The sequence below is a fragment of the Toxotes jaculatrix genome, chromosome 7, assembly GCF_017976425.1.
Source record: "Toxotes jaculatrix isolate fToxJac2 chromosome 7, fToxJac2.pri, whole genome shotgun sequence".
Lineage (NCBI taxonomy): Eukaryota > Metazoa > Chordata > Actinopteri > Toxotidae > Toxotes > Toxotes jaculatrix.
In genome coordinates this window covers 4365720-4386840 of record NC_054400.1, presented here as the reverse complement: position 1 = coordinate 4386840, position 21121 = coordinate 4365720, and the positions used below count along the sequence as shown (strand labels likewise).

The 21121-nt window shown below is 41.8% G+C and overlaps 1 protein-coding gene across 3 annotated transcripts in view; it reads right to left on the bottom strand.

The window, feature by feature from the left end:
• Positions 1 to 21121, bottom strand: part of kremen1 (kringle containing transmembrane protein 1) — a 54135-nt gene continuing 33014 nt past the window's right edge. For 2 of the 3 annotated variants that reach the window (XM_041043205.1, XM_041043207.1), the window contains 6 exons: positions 11793 to 11917; positions 10025 to 10178; positions 9031 to 9363; positions 4474 to 4713; positions 3795 to 3879; positions 1 to 3059 (listed from right to left, as the gene is read on the bottom strand). In XM_041043205.1, the coding sequence (XP_040899139.1) occupies positions 2900 to 3059; positions 3795 to 3879; positions 4474 to 4713; positions 9031 to 9363; positions 10025 to 10178; positions 11793 to 11917 (1097 nt within the window). In that variant the 3' untranslated portion in view covers positions 1 to 2899. The remainder of the gene's footprint in view (positions 3060 to 3794; positions 3880 to 4473; positions 4714 to 9030; positions 9364 to 10024; positions 10179 to 11792; positions 11918 to 21121) is intronic. The other variant, XM_041043206.1, reaches the window with a different exon arrangement.

Genomic DNA, 21121 nt, shown 5'->3' with positions numbered 1-21121 from the left:
TTAAGAAACATGCATACAGTGTTTATTTTGCAACCAGGACACATTAAATAAAACTACAAAGATACTTCACTTATACAAAAGATAGATTATATCCCATTCACATACAAAATAACAATAATTTACTGTATAAATTAAAAATTTCACTATTTTGCTATTTACAATTTCATGAAAACAATGTTTTGGCCCCTCCAGATCATGTCCCACAGGGCTTCTTGTGAATGGTTTCACGTCATCGAGCACTACAGGACATTCACATCAACTACAGTTTGGGAAAAAACTGTTTCCACCGCTCAGAAGATAGCGTGGAATTTTCCGATTGACTGGAAGATGGGACAGAAAATAGGAGTTTGCATAATTCACCAGGCTATCCAAACAAATATGCCCTTGTTAGATTTTAACTGTCAGATTTCGTTAGCTTGTGTTTGATTTGGACACACATTAATTTCCCATCGCTCTCACATCTACGCTTCCTTTTCTCGCTCTCTCTATGCATGGGCTGCTCTGAACATCACAGACCCAGGGGCATGTGCTCTTGTCTTGCAATAATTAACATGAGTTACACTTGAGCAGACAGGCAGAATATAGCATGGTCCCTTTCTTTTTTTTTTACAAACTTCTGATTGGGAAAGAAAGATTCTTCATCTTTTTATGGGCTTCAAACTCTGATTCTTGAAAATTATAAATCTTTTGACTTGAATGTCACTATCATGCTGTATTGTGTGTAAAATATAACCTTGTGTCTGAAGTGCTCAGGTTGCTGCACAAAGTACATTTCAGTTTCTTCTCTTCTCTGAAACCAAATGCAAATGTGAATAAGTACCATTTCCTCTTGTAAGCAGAAGTAAATTTAAGTGCATTGATGTTTGAACCTCTTCTGCATTTGTCCTGATAGTGATTTTTGGGGTGATCATCTGCAGGAGGCCATGCTAACATCCACTAACATCCAGTCCCAGGACAGGAAAGGCCAATTACTATGCCAATGGCGCACTGGTAGACTTTGACCTTTCACAAGTAGTTTAAATGCCACAGCAATGCACAGAAAACCGTCACAGCTGCAAACCTGCTGTCAGCTTGTGCATAGTACCAAAGAGTGCTTTTGGTTATATTTCTGTCTGGGTATATTGTTTGCGCTCAACCTTTTGGCCTGGAATGAAGGTGACAAGTAAAATCTTCAGAGTCTGCAGCGTCTGGTGATTTTAGGCAATTTACTGCCATCCTCGGAAAGAATAAATGCATTCCACTTTCGAGCTAAGTTGATGAGCACGTACAAAAAGCACTTTGATGGGTCTCTCAAATGCTTTGCCTAGACATAGAATTAAAGAGCGCACATAAATATCATCATTCCAACACAGAATTACGTAATATACAACAATATTCACCCCCCCTCCCCCGTAATCAAAAGACAACGTAATGTGAACAATATGTTCAGTAAATGTCCAAGACTACACACAAGAGCATAGACAGAATTAGAAACAACATTTTCTTTTAAAGCCTTGTTTGTTACTACATGAAGAGTTCTATTCCAAAAACTATATGTTCATTTTGGAAAAATAAAAACAAAACAAACAAATCATCATCAGTCAACAAAAATGTAAAACATCCAGTCTGGAGAGGTGTTCAGTTGAGTGTACTGTGGTTAAAAAGACGAAGATTTAATGCTTTCAATCACACAAGATGTGGTATCATTTTTTTCCTTTTTTTTTAACTTTACATTTAAGCGGTGGAAATCCTGTTTTAGAATGAAACTCTTCACATCCACGCTGATTTTAAAGAAGTGCAGACTCTTGTGAGGGATCCCAGTTTGCTTCGTGAAAGAAACAGATGTGAGGAATCTGAGACAAGGGAAGAGGAGATCCTTAAGGCACTTGAACACCATCAAACCGGAAAGACTCCCACCCACAGCCGAGCAGAAAAAGCCCTCAGATCTTCCCAAGCCTCCATAAATGGCAGTTTGTCCCCCCTCCTCCCCGAACGACACCACTTCTTCTCTCCACCCAAATCCACATGAGCACTGAGTGAACGAGTGGGCGAGCACGCTCTCTTTCTCTCTGATCTTTTCATTTTACGGTGAGTGATTCATCCCCAAAGTGCTGTGATATCTGCCTTCCGTGTGACGTTTCCATATCCTGTGTGCCTCTTCTCAGAAAGCTAGTTTTCATGTAAAACATCAAAATCATCAAAATTAGCACTTTGCATACAGAATCAAAAAGACAAATAAATACACATCTCTTTGTATGGGAGGATTCTGGTTTTTGGCTGCAAGTGTTCACTGCCCATATGAGGCAGCTGGAAGAGTTTTATAAAACTGTTAAGCTGTTGAGTGTTACAGCGTATGTGTATGTATATCAAAGACTCCATTTCTTCAATCTCTCCTTGAAATTGCTGAAGATTCGATTGCCACTGGGACTCTGAAGCATCCGGAAGAGGTAAACCTCCCTGTCTCCTAAACTGAACACAGACAGTTAAGTTAGCCGTTTCTCTGCGCCTGCAGTCTGGAAGGGTGTTTGGAGGTAAGTTGATTGTTAGGGACATCCGTGGGTGAATGGAGCCTCGCTGAACAGGAGAAACTTCCCGCATGTTAAAAGCGTCCTTGTATCTTTGTCAGAGCTGCAGATTTTCCTCTGTCCAATCCTCTGCTCTCCTCTCCCACACCGTGGTCACTGACAGCCCTGCCTGCCCCCCTCCTCTTTGGCACTGAGCAGGTTGGGAGGGCCCAGCCTCTTCGGCCCACGGGCCATTTAGTAGCAGTCACACAGTCAGTTAGCCACTCAGTTGTTGGCTTGTTAGCTTAGCGCCTCATAGAGTCTCATTGTCTGAGGGCCTGGCATCTGATGGCCCTTGTACAGAATAGTTGTGGGTGGTGGTAGCGTTTGGTTCAAGGTGGAGAGCAGCAGTGGTGCTAGTTGCCCACCAGGGGGCTGAGGTCGCCATGGTGGTTCTTTAGCTTCTTCTTGAAGAGGGAGATGGTGGAGGGCCGGTACAGGATGATCCAGGGCTCAGAAGACGCCGTGCTCTGGCTGCAGCTGTCTGAACCGCTGACCGTTGGGATGTTGGGGGACCTGTGTGGGAAAAGAGACAGAGAAGAGGTAGATAGAGAGAAGAGTAAGCCAGACGGTGGTATGACACAATGAGCATTAGAAAGGGAGAAACAGGAATTATCAAAATCTAACCTTTTTTCAATTAATATTGCCCCATTTGGCAAAAAGATTAAAGCGACTACAGTATGTTTAGGAATCAAAACAAAGGAAGTGCTTGCAGTTGGCTTTGGACCAACTTATAACTTTATTCAAATATTTTCCTGAAGTGCAAGCTTTTCCCGTCTGATGTTTTATAAACTTCTTTTCATTTTCACTTGCAAAAGAGAAAGAAATGATTTATTTGGAAAGTTGAAAATGTTTAAACAAATAGCTAGATGTTTTGAGTTGGTCCATAGACCAACCCGAGTTTTGGTGTGTGGCAAGGGAGTGGAAACAGCATGTTGTGACCACTGGTTGACAGTGCAAGCAGGATTATTAGAATGGGTGCAGTTAATCTTTAATGAGCTGAGAGCGACACATAGACTGCACTAATTTGCGGTGGTATTGCCTCCTTTTTCCACAAACCAAACGTTCTGGCTTCAGAAGAATTGGTAAGATACTATAATCACATTAAAAAAATCTACACCGAGGGGACTTTAAACTGAATGTCATCCTGTTCTTTCATCTTTTTCCAGTATGACGTGAAGGAAACAGTTCTACAGATAAGCGCTTTGACATTTGATGCTTGGTTGATTGTGTGCACATTCTCAGACTTACTTGACTGTGATGTGCAGCAGCAGCTTTGCTACCATGGCTATGACAGTCAGTATGAGGAGAGCAGCCAGAGCGTAGATGGTCCACACTACAGAGAGGGAGCGACACAGTAACAAGACATCAGATATCGTATCACGGTAATGAAAACAAACTGAAGCAGACTGAAAGGATTAGCAAGCAAAGAATTATTCAAGCACTGCTGGCACACCTGTTAGCAGTGTTCAGCCAGCAAATTGTCAAGATATGGTGATGCATTATCAATGCACATCTGTTCTCCTCTGGTTGGGAAATACATCAGATAGCCCTTTGAGACAGAGCGCTCAGAGTTTGGAAAGAATAATGTTAGAAGGAGGAAAGAAAGAAGAGAGCACATCAGTCCACCCTGCGTAACTTTGACAAGAGGCCTGATTGTGATCAGCAGGGAGACCCAAAGTAACTTCACGTATGAGTCACTGACAGGAAAAAACAAATGTCACATAGAATTACTTCTATGTATGATCACAGGGAAGTCACTCTGAGCCAGCGCTTCCGGAAGCATCTCAACAGACTAAGATGATTTTAATACTTTCAGAGAAACCAGGTCATGCTAAATGGGAGCTCTAGTCAAAAAAACCTCCCATAGCATCCCAGCAGAGGCAGAGAGAGGTGCAGAAGGTGCAGTGTATCATGGGTGTTAACATACTAGCGCTGTGGCCGGTGGTCTCGCCGCGTCCAGCCCACTGACCTGGCATGTTGTGCTCCGGTTTACCGGGGCTGGACGTGATCACGTAAAGGATCTGGGAGGAACGTCCGTTGGAGGTGCTGTTGGACCTCTCCGTGACGCCGCCGGCCAGCTGGGGACCCGCCGTGCTGGAGACGTCCTCTCCTTCATCCTCATCATCTCCATCAGCCCCCATTGTTCTGGGGTCTTGGCTTCTCAGCGCTGGGGAAACGAGAATAAGAACATTATTTATAAAGGTTAGTTGACAGATGAATGTTGTTTCTTATGCTATCAGTGTGCAGACATTAGATCAGAATCTACTGAACTTTAAAACCAATAAGTTTACTGCCCCATAGCACAAGCAGACCTTTATCGCTGATCAGTGCTAGTGACCCAAACGTCACTTTGTCAGTTGCTGAGATTTGTGGCTCTGATTTGAAGCAAAATTATCTCGAGCCACTGGCATTTCCAAAAACCCCAACCCCTCCGAAACACACACACGTGAACACACATACAGTGCACTGGCATTTTCAACTGCTCAGCGACAGATGATGTTACTGTGGTTGAATAACCAGAACATATTTCAACTTCAGTGGTAAAAAGCATGTTCTCAGGCCAAACAGACAGATAATAATGAGTACCATACTATTAGGGCAGTAATAGAGTTGTAGAATTAATGCTGGCTGGGGCGGTAACTCCATATTATTGTCTAGTGGCTATCAAAGCAATAGCATCATGACAATAAAAGCATAAGTACGTCATCAAAATTCTGTTGTTCACATTTATCATTGCAAGTAATCGTAAATTAAAAATGAATAAAATTAGTTGTTAAACTTTCTTACTCATGCTAGTCATGGTAATGTGTGCGTGTTAGTCGGTCCAATACTTTGAAATTTAAATATCTAAACAACTAATGGATGAATTTTCTTTCAGTGTGGTTCATTCATTTACACAGCCCCAGGGATGACTTGTAATCATTTTGGTGGTCCCCTGGCTTTTCATCTAGCTCCATCATCAGGTCGCGTACTTTGATTTATGACCAAACACATGTGAAGCATACTGCTAGCATTTAGTTGAAAGCACATTTGTGCCTCACGCAACTAGCATGGCTGTAGCCTTGTTTTTTACACATTGAGTCCTTTCTGATGTAACACGTAAGAGCTGAACACAGTCCACTGACCATCAATTTGCCTGTAATAACAAAATAGACAACAACTCTGCAGCCAGGCACCATCACGCGTACCTGTATCAGCAAGTCCTTGTGCAGCTCTACATCATTTGCATATAGTGCATGAGCAGTTCAGCTCACAACAGCAGGACATGGGTGGAAGTAAGTTCAGAGAAGCTAGAAGAGGCAAACCAACTGCTGTTTTCATTATTCAAGCACATAAATCAGTCATTTTTGTCCAGCTTGCAATGTCGAACTCATTTTTCATTCTTAGTAGTTAGTTAGTTAGACTTTTCATCTTCTTATTAAAATTGTTAATATTACTTGACTTCAGCCACACTGCACAGCCCTAATCAGAATACCACTGCAGTTTTCTGCAATGTGACACATCACCTCCTCAATATGTGACTATTTCTATGTATTATAGGCTTTCTCAGCTCTGTGGGAGAGGAGTGCTGAGGGGGGCATCCTGTGCCAGAGACACAGAGGAGGAAAAGCTGTGCCATGTTGTTGTAATTTCTACAAGTTGAGGACATAGATCACTTAACGCCCCTTTAATCATTCCTGTGGGTAAACAGGGCTGTTGCAGTAAGCACACAGTCACAGGATACGTCATGTTGATCGTGCTGTTGAAAGTATATACAGCAGAGTCACGAGGGACTATTTAATACTAACTGCATTTGTTAAGAAACAGATTGACTCTGCAAAAACACTGAAGCGTGCTGTAAACTTGTGGTGCTGAGAGATTTTCTGTCCGCTCCAGACATGATTCAAAAAGTGTTTGCAATAAATTCTGTTTGTTTTAACCTGCTTACAGCACCAGATGGGCAGAGTTTGCTTCATAAAACAACAGTGCCAGAGAGTGTGGACTATTTCAACTCATTTATGTGTTCCCAGAGGAAAGCAATATCCTAAATAAGAGCTCTGCCTTTCATTTACTTCGCCTAAACATAGATGTGATTTATTTAAAATCACTGTGTGATTTGGAGAATTTTCTTCTCTTACTTCTGAAAAGCTGCCTCTGAGAAACAAAGTGTGGAATGTCTCACAGTGATATTCACTCGTTCACTGTTTTTCTTACATCTTAATTTGCACTAAGATTTAGTGAAGAGAAACGTCTCAGAAATCTATCAGCAATCTGTGACTGTAGTCGCACACTGTAGTCATCTACAAGTGAAATTTCATGTTTTTCTTATTTTTCTCAAATATGTCAAACAAAGAATAGAGATGTTGATACGTATGTCTCTTTTTTAGTTGCTCCTAAGTGGGTAGCAAGAAGAAATAATGAATATATCAGTGATCGCAAATCAATATAATTATAATTCTAAGCTTGGGCCTATATTCACAAAACACACTAAGGCTAAAAGTAGTTAGAATTAGTTGAGAAACCTAAAAATAAGGTGTATGTCAGTAAGAGTAATTGTTTGCTAGAAGCCTTTTAGCACTAAAAACCAGCCCGTAAAGCGGAGAGTAGTTAGAAATTGTTCAAAGGACTTCTAATTCACAAGGACCTGCTCAAAATCACTCATGTTTTGATGACACATCCACTTACCAACAAAACTGTCCAATAATTCTTTAGATGATAGTTTACACAACCGTGCCTTACTTGGACACAAAAAATGTAGTTTGCACTGAGGAACAAGAAGAGTTACTCATCAAACCAAAAATATGTTTCTCAGACCCCAATTTGTCCGACAGTAAAATAACTGTGCGTTAAATAATGACCCACTTAAACAAATAAATAACAGCTGATTTTATGGCCATTTCTGAATTCCTCCAGAAAAACTGGCAGCGCATGTCGAATTACGCCATCAGAGGATGAAGATTTGTGCAAAAAAATATCAGTGCAAACATGCTCAGTTCACAATGAGTTCTCTCTGTTCTTCAGTCCAAGTTGCCCTCAACAGATTCGTCAACAGGCCTAAGAGGAAACTCTTAGCTAGACTCCAAGTGGCAAGATAAGACACTTCGTGACCAACATGCTGCGCTCCAAACTAAATGGTAAACCCCAGCCATCTTGTGACCATCCCAGTTAAAATCAAACATGTACAAGCACTTCCAAATAGTACTTGATCCAGACCTGCTCCACTCTTCCATGAACAGTGGTTGGATGTTTCTTTTCACATAATAGCTCAACTTGACTGTGATATTCCCAGAACGTCCCACATGTTCCCCATTTGCAAACAAAAAACCATGCTTCAAACACGGGCTCAGCTGAAACGCTCTGCCATCGTCATCTGAGAGCGCTTATTCTGAAATTACCGTTTCGACTGCTCAGTCTGCCTCCGAGGAGAAATTAGATGTATTTAGCAGCACTGATGCTCAGTCTAGATGTTGTGTCTCTGTCTCTCAGTACCTCCACTCGCTATGTATTTTTCCCTCTGTCTTTCTGTATAAAAACCTGTTTCTTCAAGAGGTGACCTTTTCTCACAGATTCCATTTTTTGGGCTACATGATGCTTCTCACAAAACAAGAACCAAGACGTGAGCAAAAAGGAGAATGCCTGCTCAGAGGTCAGAGGATTTTGACCTTCTGATATTGTTTTTACTGTAACACCACAGGGCCAGAAAAATAACACAGGATTACAAATGGAGCCAGAGAGGGAGGAGTGGGGACAGATTGCCTCTAACTGTGGGGGGGCTGTGAGCTTGAATGTCACCTACAGTACACTGAATTATATCAGGGTGTGCTTTCGCTCATGTCTCCAGAAATTAAACTATTAAATCATTTTCAGCGTATTCATAATATTCACGTAGAGACTCGAGAAGATAAGATAATATGAAAACAACATAGGACAGCTTTTCTTTTTCCACATTAGCCTAAAGAGATAAAATAATTTGCTGTGAGGTCTTCAACTTTCTGTGCGCTACAGTTCCTCGGCTATATAGTGAAATCATGATATCAGAAGGCAGGATGCATAGTATCGCAGCATTTTGTATGTAGGTGGCATAAAACCTCGCCGTGCAATTCACCAAGGAACACGCTCCGGAGAAGCAAAGCAGCCTGCCGCAGCTTGATAAGAGAGTGAGTTCCTAGAAAAACAAAACATTATTTAAATATGCAGCATCACCCAGGGCTGTGAGACATTGACTAGCAAATGAAAAGAGAAAAGGGCCTGCCAATGGCGTGACAACTGCCTCGCGGGGCTAACTGGCGTTAGTCTACAAAACCACGGCTGCTATGCAAAACTCCATCACAGAGACGGCAACCCAGCCCACACCTGATCATGCAAATGCGGCTCTTAGTGAGTTTAAGGGGGTTCTAAAGTTCATACAGGTTGTCAGGACTGAAAAGTGATAGTGAGTGATACTCTGTCAAACCATTCTTCTTTTAATGCACAAGAAATGCAACAAAAGCCAGTGAATTCCTACCTTGGTAAAGCAGAGCAAATCCCTGGGCCTGGTTGGTACGGTCTGAGTAGAAGTAGAGTATGACAAAGTCGCTTGTGACGTTCACAAGCTCCCGTGGTGGGCTGCGCCAGTCAAAGCGTGCCACCACTTGGTTGGTATAACCATCCAGTAGCTCCACCATGTCTGTCTGATCAGAAATGTCGAAGAAGGTGAAGTTGAAGAGGATGGCGGAGGATCCGGGGACCTGGATAGTCCAGTAGCAGACACGGCCAGCGCCGTACTTGTCAGGGAAGTCAGGGGAGTAGATCACTCCTGAAGGAGAGGTGTAGTTCCCACCACAGGCCCCTACTCGGGCTGGAAGATGGAGCAATGGGAAAATGGTCACTGATATATTCTATCAAAGTATAGAAGCTGATGAGACTGTAAATATTGTTCAGTGTATTAATAGGTTACTGGTTTATTTCTGTTCTCACGAGAACCTTGGTAACAGACATTATGTTGACTTTATGCTACTGAATGGGGATGCACCCATTCAGGCCTGATACAGACTCAGTTTTGAGAGCCACAGTAATGGCAGACCGAATGTTAATTTATATAAAAATGCCTGCAATGAGTTCAGTGCAGTGAAGTAGACAGATTTTAAAAAGAGAAATGTCAGTACTTGGTATCAGCAAATACCTCGAGGTATCAGAACTGGAAGGAGAGAAAAAATTGGATCACTGCATAACGTGAAAGTTCTGTCAAAACTGAAAGGCTTCAGTTCAGAGCAGCTTTACGACCAAAGGGCATTTAACATGTAAATGATTGTTAATTATAAAGCAAACTGTTAATGTACAATAGCGTGGAATGCTGTAGGTCTGACAGCAGTTGTCGGTGGGGAAGGGAGGAGTGTTAGCGACAAGAGATTTACTAGTGTGTCTTCTGGAGGAGACCAGTTCAACAAAGTATCTTTGATGGGACACGTTAACATGACAAAAGCAGCGACAGACGCAGAGCAACGCCAGACAACACTCACTGTCGAAGATGATGACCCAGCCGTCTCCACCGCAGGGCTGTGTGTGGTCGCCGAAGCAAACGTGGTTACACTCCATGCTAGGAGACTCGCCGTGGTCTCGGAGGTCCACTTCGTTGCCACAGAAACAGGCATATCCTGACTCCATACCGGCAAGCTGCAAAACACGAAAGGAGATATGCAAATCACTGCATCAGCAATTCAAAACAACGGCATGGGTGCCGGCGAGGAAAATGCTGAGGGACTTGCTCTGATGACTGAGAGAACATAAGAAATATGAAAAATTTGGCTATTCTCTCTTTAATAATTTCCAAAATCTCTACTTTTCCCTTAAAAATTACATAACAACTTTGCAAAAACAAGAAATAAGTTTGCAAATACATAATACGTTCAAATAAAAGTAGTTTTACGGGTTTGTTTCTCATATGAGCTTTATGAGAAATTGCGTTAACACTGTGTAAACAGTTCACTACATGAGGCCCCTTCTCTCTTTGAAATTAAAGTGACTCGGGTCTAAAGTGTCCTAATTGCTCCTTCTCTCATGATTACAAGATGCCGTAATCTGGGCCTGGATAACCACAACCTCTCAGCTGATTAGAGGCCTCCGTTCAAACACACAGCTGCAGACAGGGTGTAGGGAATAAACCTTACAGAAATAGCACCTATCCATCTTTCAAATCAAAACTGTTAGTAAACTGTTCCTGAAAGCTTCGAGCTAGGAATGTGAAACGTCAAAAACCATCACACATCTTGACCTCGCCACCACTGGCTGCTTGTTCTCAAAAGAAGTATTGTCCTTCATTCAAAAGGACACCATTGTCCAATTTTCAGGCCCTAAATGAACTCACACAACAGAAGGTACTGCATCATTTCCCACCCCGCGTCTTTTCTCATGGAATAGGAATTTATGGAGCCTCCGCTCTCGCCAAAATGCATCAAGCTACGTCCTTGTTGCATGATTCTATCTGATGAAGTACCATTCGAGAACACCAATGTGAATACTTCTGGTGGAGCAAACAAGCGATGGATTGCTGTCTTACTCATCGGGCATGCTCTTTATCAAATTGTCGCACGGGATCCATACTTCCAGGCACTGACGTCTCACATGCGCACTAAGGATGGTGACAGTCCAAGGGCAGGCAGACAATGCCAATCCGCCACCACATCCCATAACATCTGCTGAATTTGGGGGGAGGGGGGTGGGGGGTGGGGGGTACTGTCAGTACCTGTCAATGCAGACAGAGCTGAAACGGATCTGCTGAGACAGAAAATGAACACCTGGCACTGTTTATAGCTGGGACAACGGTGTGCCAGATACACAGACGAGAAAAACGCATTGTCGAGGAGGTGCCCACTAGGCTAATAACCGCTCATTTCCAGCTGTCAGCCTTGATTGCTGTGATGATTTGTCATCCGCTGGTTGATTTGAAACATGAAGTTTGACGAATAAAGAGAGTATAGACTGCTCTTGGCATCATGGGGACAATTGTCAGGAAACTGCTCATAAATGCGGACGATTTACATAAAAGCTCGACTACTGCAAAAAGCCAGCTCTTGTCCGTTTTTGAAATGACAGGGGCAATTGACTGAACATTTTTTGCATCGAATGAGAGGAGACACTTGAACATTTGAGGACACACAACCAGTCTTTTTTCTCTTTTACTTCCTATTGTTTTCTCCTACAGACACTGCCTGCTTTCATCTCAGATAAATTATAAGGCTGAACATCTCCTGTTATTCTACACACTTCTACTTTAATGTCAAACCTTACCTTGTATCTCTGCTTCCTACAGAAGCTGATACAGTTCTGGATGGTGAGTTTGTTGGAGGTCTCACTGGTGCCCGACAGGGTGGGTGGGTCACCGCTGTCTTTGAAGCAGCCCAAGTTTCCAGGCACTGCAGAGAGACAAGAAGAGGGTGAAAAAAAAAATCAGTTACACAACTCAGATGCAATCTGTATCACATGACAGCTATTAGAATTTCCTGTATAAATATAATGGGTGATTGTTTTCATTTAGATTGTCCCAATGTCCCAGTGGGCGTTGGAGTTTGAGGACAGCATTTCTTTGTGTCATGGCTTCCTCCAAGTTGTTCATAAGTTTTATAATTATGTTTGTGAGAAACATTTTGCCTCATAGATCTGCCCCCAAAGACCAATCTACGGTGACACACTCCACAAATATTCAGTTCTGTGTTTGAATGTTTTGGTGTGAATTTCCAACAGGCAAGCCAACAATTTGGCCTCTGAAGAAAAGAGAAGATGAGGAGGAGGAGAAGGAGAAGGGAGGGAAAAGGGGTGACGGGGACAGGGATGTTTGAGTCATTGTGTGAGAGAGCTGGAATCTTGAAAATTTACCCTGTCAGATGTGAGAGCAAGTACAATGTTTTCTACATGTGTGACTGTGTGTGTGTGTGTGTGTGTGTGTGTGTGTGTGTGTGCGTGTGTGTGTGTGTGTGTGTGTGTGTGTGTGTGTGTGGTGAGAGAGCAGTATTTGCCAAATTGCAACATCTGGAAGGAGGCCAAGTCCAACACCTTAGGTCTACATTAAACAAAGGTTCAATTTAACTCATAGTAAGAGCACAAAAGTGGTTTTAGAGATGAGTAAACATTCATGCTGCAACAGTTTCGGTTTTAGAAATGCCTCCTGAGACTTTCAGTTTTGACTGGTAGAGTTTTGATAAAAGGATTCAAGCAGCAGCTACATATCTCATATCGTATCAAGAACTACTGAACATTAAAATGTGAGACTTGGGGATATATGACACAAATAGGCCAACAATCACAGACAGATTACAGACCGGACCAAGAGACGGAAGATGGATGTTGACATCTTTCCAGATCAGATTCACGTCAGACAAATCAGCCCACCTCCCTTAATCCGCTGTGTATTCATCTAATACTATACAAGCTTTCAAAACCCAGTGCAGTGAATTAAACACTAAAACGTTCAACACTCCAAAGCCTTTAAATTCAATGTAATAGTTCAGGAAGTATCAACAAAGCCTCCAGCAGTCTATACCCCACTTGTGTATTCTTTTCCAACTTGCTCTTGTTTCACTTCCATGTTCTGGGGTAAAATGAATTTGACAAACAGAAGTAAATGCACAATCTGAAAGCAATTTCCACTGCAAGTATGAAAAATCTCCTCCCTAAAGCTCCTCGGTCTAATTGGAATTGGTGTTATCAAACCATGGGATATAAAAAGAGCTTATTAGGAAGGGACAGAAAAGACAAGAGCAAAGGCTGTGTCGATGCTGCTCTGAGACACAACGAGGCCACGAGAATCAATTTCATCAATTCATTACAAAATGTTCTTGTTCTTCATCAAGCATCCGCTATTTCCAAATTCAACTACAAATTAAATGAGCTACAAACCACCTCTAATACAGAGCTAAAGTGTGATTGATGCTTCTTCCTCTTTAAATTCTAATTTCTTTCAGTCTTGTAAAATGAAAATGACTGAAATCTTTGGAACCTTGGACACCTTATTTTTGTGCTGACTCTGCAATATCAGAATATATATCGGAAAATAAAGAGGCAGCATCTGCTGAATTTAGAACATACAGTAATGAAATATGGTGAAAGTCTTTGAGCAGGCCCATAACAGGAGAGTTAGTCGTGCTTGTAGAGCAAAGAACCCAACAATTCAGTTTCTGCATATACTGATAAAAGAGAACAAGAGTTATTAAGTTAGATATCACACAGGAGCATGTCCTGTCTATGTGTCTTGCTTTGAGGATGTTGCAAAGTCTGACAACAAGCTCAGAGACCGCGGAGCAGTTTGTCCCCCGACTCTGTGTACCAACGCTGTCCTAGAAGTGAACATCTCTGGAGCTTTTCAGTTGTTGTTTGACTTTTCTTCTCAAACGTCTGAATCATGAAAGCTGTCTGCTCGTCAGACGACAACAAGTTCCACTGGTGAACCACTGGTGCCCAGTTGTTGGCAGTAAGAAACCATTTTAACATGATCCATTTTTACAAGCCTGTCATGGTTTAGTTTTAAAATACATTGGTATTCTGCAAGAGAGCAAAGCGGTATGGATTAACGTGCAACACAAGCTGAACATTTATAACATCACCGTAGAGGAGCATCACTCAAAACTGCCTTGTGAACTGGTGTAACCTTTTGATAAAGACCACACATGAGCAATGTCTTTGGGATGCCAGCTGTTGCCAATGTTAACTTTCTGGCTGGCACGAAAGTTCCTTTGCAACAGATGCTAAAGACTCTTTCTGTTTATGTAAAAGTGAAGCACAAAGGCTTTTGGGGGAAAAGTGTGACATGTTTTAGATTCCACGCAAATTGTTGTCCACAAGAATGTCCACCACTGCCTGGAAAAGAGAAAGGTGGGGAGAGGGGGAGATGAGGTGAAACACGCTGGCAGAGAGAGGGCTGCTCCCAGCGTTTTCACCCACGTTTGCTGACCGTAAAGTGACCGGCGAGTTTTTGGCTGCAGCCATGATTTGCTGCCGCGTGAAACTGTGTTTGACAGATGACTCAACACTTGAAGACAAGGTCCTCAGACTCCCTCAGACCAGTAATAAATCATATGCAATATTCCCTTTTTTTGCCACAATCACGCCTAAGCTTCATAAGTGGATTAAAATGGTTGTTTGAATCATTTAACAAGATGCTCACCTGCAGAGTTAAGGGCTGGATTATCTGACAGGTTAAAGGCAAACATGACAGCAATAAGAATGTTCATGCTACTTCATATTTTTAGGGTGAGACAGGACAGTGCCGTAACAGCAGTTTCTTTTTTTATCTACTGCTTAAGTATAAACTGGATTAAACCTAGTGAAGTGTGAAGGAGGGGAGCAAGGAAGAGAAGCGAGATAAACACCTGGTTGGGAACCGGGAACCAGCAACCTCCCTCCAAGCAAGGCAGGCAGGTACCACTTCAATGGAGCTTTTGAAAAGCGGAGGAGAAAATGCTACTGCGGGGCTCGGCAGCCAGATTAAAGGCAGCAGTGCTCTTTTTTCACTTTGCTTTGACAAGAAGATTGCAGACTACAGTCAATTTATCTGTCTTTGTCCTCTTCTCGTCCCAGGGGCTGTTAAGCGCCGGCTGAAGAACAGCAGGTGGTGGGATCGTATCGCACCAAATCGTTGGAGGTTTGTATGGAACTGGAGACAGAGAAGGCGGCTCTGCATTGCACCTTCCCTGCATGCACAGCACTTATCCAAAAAAAAAAAACATAAAATTGTCCTTGCATGAAAACTCCTGAGCAAAGCATTGTTCCTTAAAAACATCTGCTTTGCAGGCGCAACAAGTGCAAATATCTCCATGTACAACAAAAGAAAAAACACACAAACACATTCAACACACTTCAAAGCTGTCAGTGGAATTTAGACTTTAACGAGCCAGGGGGGAGAAATGGAGGAAACACAAGGTGCATAAATGCTCCAGTCAGCCAAGACCAGACCTCTGAAAACCTCAGGAGATCACAGCAGGATGGGGGGGACTCCCACAAAGTTTTCAATAAAGTGAAAAAAAAAACAGACAGATAGAGTTAAACAAGGCCTGACTGCATCCAGACTCATCGCAACCTGGCAGCCTGCTGCCGTAGCTCGGGATAGTTAGCCTTCCCACAATGCAACGCAGTGCGATGCAGACAGGAGGCGGCAGGCGAAACAACAAAGTACATGGGTGTCTGTCTAGCGGGGAACATGAGACACCTCTGTCGACGCAGCAGACACAACAACAACGCCGACCCAAAACACATCAGTGAGAAAGAGAAAAGAACAATACACAGGGATATAACCAACATCAAACACGTACAGCAGGCTTTGGCAAGTGCACTTGGCAGCGAGAGCATGCAAGTAGGTTGATGAGCTGGGGGAGGGGGGGCAAACATGTTATTAAGGAAACATAATTACAGATATAAATTCCTATGACATCTGGAGGCTAAGGAGCAAAAGAAATCTAGAAAAAAAATTGGACAGACAGAGAGCAAGAGAGAGTTAAAGAAGTGTTGTTGTTTTTAATGGGACTCTGGGTGTCTCTCTTTTCAAAATAGATTTACTTTCAACAGCCAGACTCTGTTTATTTGCATCCACCCATCACAATGTGCCAGATATTTTCACTTAAAAGATGAGGTAAGGCAGAGAGGCAGAATACGAAGCCTTAAGGAACAATGAACCTTTAAAGTCTCCGCTTTGTAATCGCTGTTAAAACACTGCGCTGTTCTCAGAGTCTGTTCTAATCCAATCATCTACAAGAGAAGCTATGATTACACTGAAAAAGTTTGTAATCTCTAAATCTTTTGCCAGTTTTAGACAACACTATCTGAGAATTGCTGCTTCTTTTATTATTCAGTGAAAAAGAAAAAAACGTCCTTATGTTTATTTGCAGTAGAATTTAAAAAAAAATCTAACAAGGCCTAAATGGGATCAACATTTCTGATGCATGGCCACTGCACAAAAATCAAAACATTGCACAGATTGGCTGCAGTGAACAAAGACCCTAAACACCAACAATCTTTTGCTCCTTCCTTCCTTTTTTCTCGCTTCACCTACATACGTCTAAACTCATTTATATTCATTATTTGGCTGAATAAATATTATTCCTGTCAGATGACTTTGTTCTGTTTAGTTGGTTGTTTGTTCTCACAATGAGAAAACACCGAATGGCTTGTCCGTTACTTTCTGAAGAATTCTGGATGTGGGAATGTGAAAGGCCAGTTGAAACGGGATGACTGACGGTGCCCACACAGATCATAAATGATGTCGACCATGTGTAGGCGGTGGCGTGGGGTCTCTGTGATGAATGACGACAGTCACGGTGCAATTTTATCCCCGTATTCCAGAATAACTTCTCCTTTGCATTCATATACATTTTTTTCTTTTTTGTTCATCAGATTATTTTAAATTTTATGATGGCTGATTTCTTTGTCCTTCTACATTCATCCATTTCCTATAGAGAGTAAACTATTTAAATAATTTCTTCTTTATCTTATAAACAAAACAGTTAATCAAGAATATCTATATATATCAACAGATTAATTGATAATGAAAGTAGCAGCTAGTTGTAGCCCCAGTTTCATATGAACTACATTCAGGCAGCTGAGAGGCTCGACTGAAAGCAGACTGTAACACTTGAAGATGTTCGCAGTGGGTGAGATGTTCTGTCAAAGTTGCAACTTCACGTAGGAAAACATATTCTTTCCTCTTCCCTATAGAGAGAATCATACATCAGCTTCAAATTGCTGCTATTCAGCTACAATATTTCACCTCCCTCTTCTTTCCATGTTTACATTTTTGTCTATTACACGTGCTTTGTCTTCTGGCAGTGTCGTCAATGCGTAAACATTAAAATGTTTTTCTTTTCATGCCTCATTATCCTTGAGAGATTTGTTTAGACGCTCATTTTTTTCCATTGGATATTTTCTTACATTGAGTTTGACATCTCAGAGATTTGATTTTTACATCACAAAAGAATAAAAAGAAAATTTAAAAAAAACAAAAAACATTTACTGTAGCTAAAATGATCCTTTAAGCAGCACCGCTGCTTCATTAACATCCAATTACACTGTAACCAGAGAAAAAAAAAGTCATTAGCGCTTCCACATTAGAGAAAGGATGTTAGAGCTGTGAGGTCAAAAGAGGAGAAGCTGGATTTTAAAAGCACATTCCTCAAGTGCTAAAAGGCTCGGTGTAAGTAATTTAAAACACAGGTATGCTGAAGCCTTGGAAACACTCCCACCAAACCATTAATGTGTCGCCAGCAGGTTAACAATTCAAATCTGATGCACACGCTCACAAACACACACACACACCTCCTGGAACATGCACTGCCTTCCCAGGAATTCTAAGTCCAACATAGCTAGGAAACAATACTTATCACAGTCGGTGTTTATGTGATTTTTTTTCTTCTTCTTCCATCCCATTCTGTCTCTCTGCCTTTATTCCTCACTCTGTCTCCCTTTCATTGTGTCTTGGCCCCATTTATTACCCCTTTTGTAGTACAGTATGCTCAATACATAAACAAATACAGCTGCTGCATTTCATCAAGCCTGTGATTAGTCTTGTCGGCTGCACCACAGCTTGCGAGAACACAAGAGAAAGAGAGAAATATGTCACAAACTCCCCAAGGACGGGCATTTATGGAAACTCTGTATTGTTTGCAAGGAGGTGGGAGTTGCTATTATGTGTTTCTGTTGGGTTTATGCTTTGCTTTTCTATGGAGATCATAAATTCTCTAGCCTGTAAGTGGGAACAGTTACAGTTAGACAATAAGGGACTTATTATTGGACAGAATGAGAGAAGTGTTTGTGTCTAGCAGACTGACTTTGCTAGTGGGATGTTCAAAACACTCGGCTGGGCTCTGTGTGTGTCTGGTGGAGGCAGTGTTACAACAAGATTGAGATGGAGGAGATCAATGCCACAGCTCGGGGCCCTGGGAGAGTGACTAACCATCTAATTAGAGGGAAGAGGGAAGAGCCGGAGCTTTAAATGAATAATTATTGCCTTCTCAGAGACCAGGCCGAACAATGCAGGGAAGAGATGAAAAATGGCCGCCACACCGCATCACTCTACCTCCCCTGACAAACCAAACAACCTGTGTCCCGAGGAGTCCCAGGCGACCTGATATCGGGGCGACTGGGAGATGAAAAGATGAGCAGACTACCTCAGGCCTTAGATAAGCATGGTGGTGCACTTCAATCTATCATCATTCACTTTCAAAGAGATCGACTTCTCGTCCTGTGGCAGGTTATCCTGGTTATCTGGATGTCATTAACTGTAGCAAAGTCTCCAGGAATGTAATTTTTTTTCTTTTACAACTTACAGAGAATGCATTACAATTAATAACGCAGCTCAGTTATTGAAATTATACTACTTTCCAATCAGTGAAAACAGAAAAAAAAATGTAATTTCAAATTCCCATTATGAGACAAGTCACGGGATGAACACATGCAGTTGCACGTATACAAACCGCAGAGCAAAAGTGCATCACTCTTACATCATTCAGCTGGGACAACTGACATAAAACAGCTTTACTGATGCAGTGTTACCACAAAGCACAACAATGAAACGCAAGAGACTGTTCCAGACACTGTTTGAAACAAGAAGAACCAGTGTTGTTATAGCTGTTTATACCTCAACAATATGACAGTAAAGAACACCAAAAATAGCATTCTGATTATTTTCTATAATCAGTCCTGGAACTATACATGCAATGTTTTGCTCTGAGGTTGAAGCAAGAGAAAAAGATGTTAATCAAAGGGGCTTAGTGGGAGTATTAACATGATTTGTAGGTTTTGTGGCAAGTTTGTCCATTAGATAATTACATACTGCATCTGACACTTGACATTTTTGTCAATGTCAGACATTTTTGTTTGAAGGTAGAGCAAGACAACAATTACTGGTTTCCTTAAATCAGAAATCATAAAGATTTATCCCCTGTGGAGCACAGTAAATATCATGGTAGGCTATCCTTTTTAGACCACGAATATCCAAAGCACATTTCATGGATTTCTGCCTATACTTCTTAAGATACCTTATAATGTGAGTTAAAGGAAAATTTTTAAGACTCAGAAACCTTAAAAAATCAAACTCGGAGATCACAATGGCCTACACCAGATGAAGGTTACTGACTAAAATTACATTTATTGCACCTGTGCAGAGCCGTGCTGATCAACATTTGGATGTGAGCCTTCATTCCCGAGCGGTAAAATTGGTTGACCCACTATTCATCTCCTCCTCTTTCCCAAGACAACCAATAAACAATGGCTATCTACTTGTCCTCGTTAGCAAACATTCTCCACAACAAGCTCGCCTTGTAATCAATATCTTTAATTCCCTAATGGCCCTGGCTGATTTAGCCCCAGCCATGTTGAGAGAGGGAAGGAGCCAGAGAGAGAGGCTGAGAGATTAAATCTATCCGCTTTTGTGAGAATCTCTACTCTCTAGTTTCTGTCTGAGAGTTTCCTCACAGCACTGCAGGCAGGTATTTTCCCTGAGGGGAGACGTAGGTGGAGCTATAAGAAGGTCAGAGGTCAGGATAAGATAACAATGAGAGTGCTCAAAGCTACCCCACCCTCATTGCCAGGTAAGGACAGGACAAATGTAGGTAAAAGGGGACATGTCAAACAGATGTCAGTCCCACCATTAACACCCTCACAGATCCAAATACTGGTAAAAATGTTCTCTCACCCAAGTCGTGCATGATCTTTGATTTCTGACAAATCAAATTGTTGTGAAATATATCTCATGAGCTCTTAATTTGCTGCTCTAAAGCTGTAGTGTCTACATATCTATAAAAATGTCCTTCTGTTTCACCAATTTGGAGATGGTTAACAAATCTAATCTAAGAAGAAACTTCACTTCATCCCCATGAGACGCAAGAAAAAAGGAAGAAAAAAAAAAAGAAGACAAAAACTTCCATTGTAAGAGTGTGCAGGTCTTCAATTAAATCTACCCGCACAGAACTGTGGTGATAATATACATAAAATATCTCCAGAAAGGAGGAGGTTGGTATATTTCTATGAAAAATTTATAATAATGAATTTGGTTGGTGGGAAATAATCTTGGAAGGTAAATTTTTAATTTACAAGCCTCTGGCAGTGAGGCCAAAAAGCTCGGACACTGGTTGCATGAGGGTTCACAGACATGCTCAGGAATTTAGTTCTTTGAAGGGGAACCACATGATAAGCGTCTTAGCTTTTATTTTTGGTTTTCATCTGTTCTAAATCTAACTTTGCTGCTTTTTACTTGCTTTTCCTTTTTTGGAATTAACGATAAACAATCAATAGTATTGATCTCCTGGGCCAAAACGTGCTCATGAACAAGACACGACTGACCTTAACCCTCAGTTGTCATCATTATAACCTACAGCACAGAAGCCTCTTAAGGAAGTAAGGAATGGCCGAAATGAGCTCACCTCACAAAAATGTCCTCTTTCTGAGCGTGTGAATTGGTAAACTGGTTTTTAGTCAGTCAAAAGTACAGGAACAAAATACACACACACACACTCACACACACACACACACACAAACAGAAACACTCAAACACACACCCTTCTCCACTCAGTGATGCCTCGACCTGCCTCAGTATGCTGGTTGGGAGGGTTGGTTGTGGTGAAAGCTGGTACAAGACC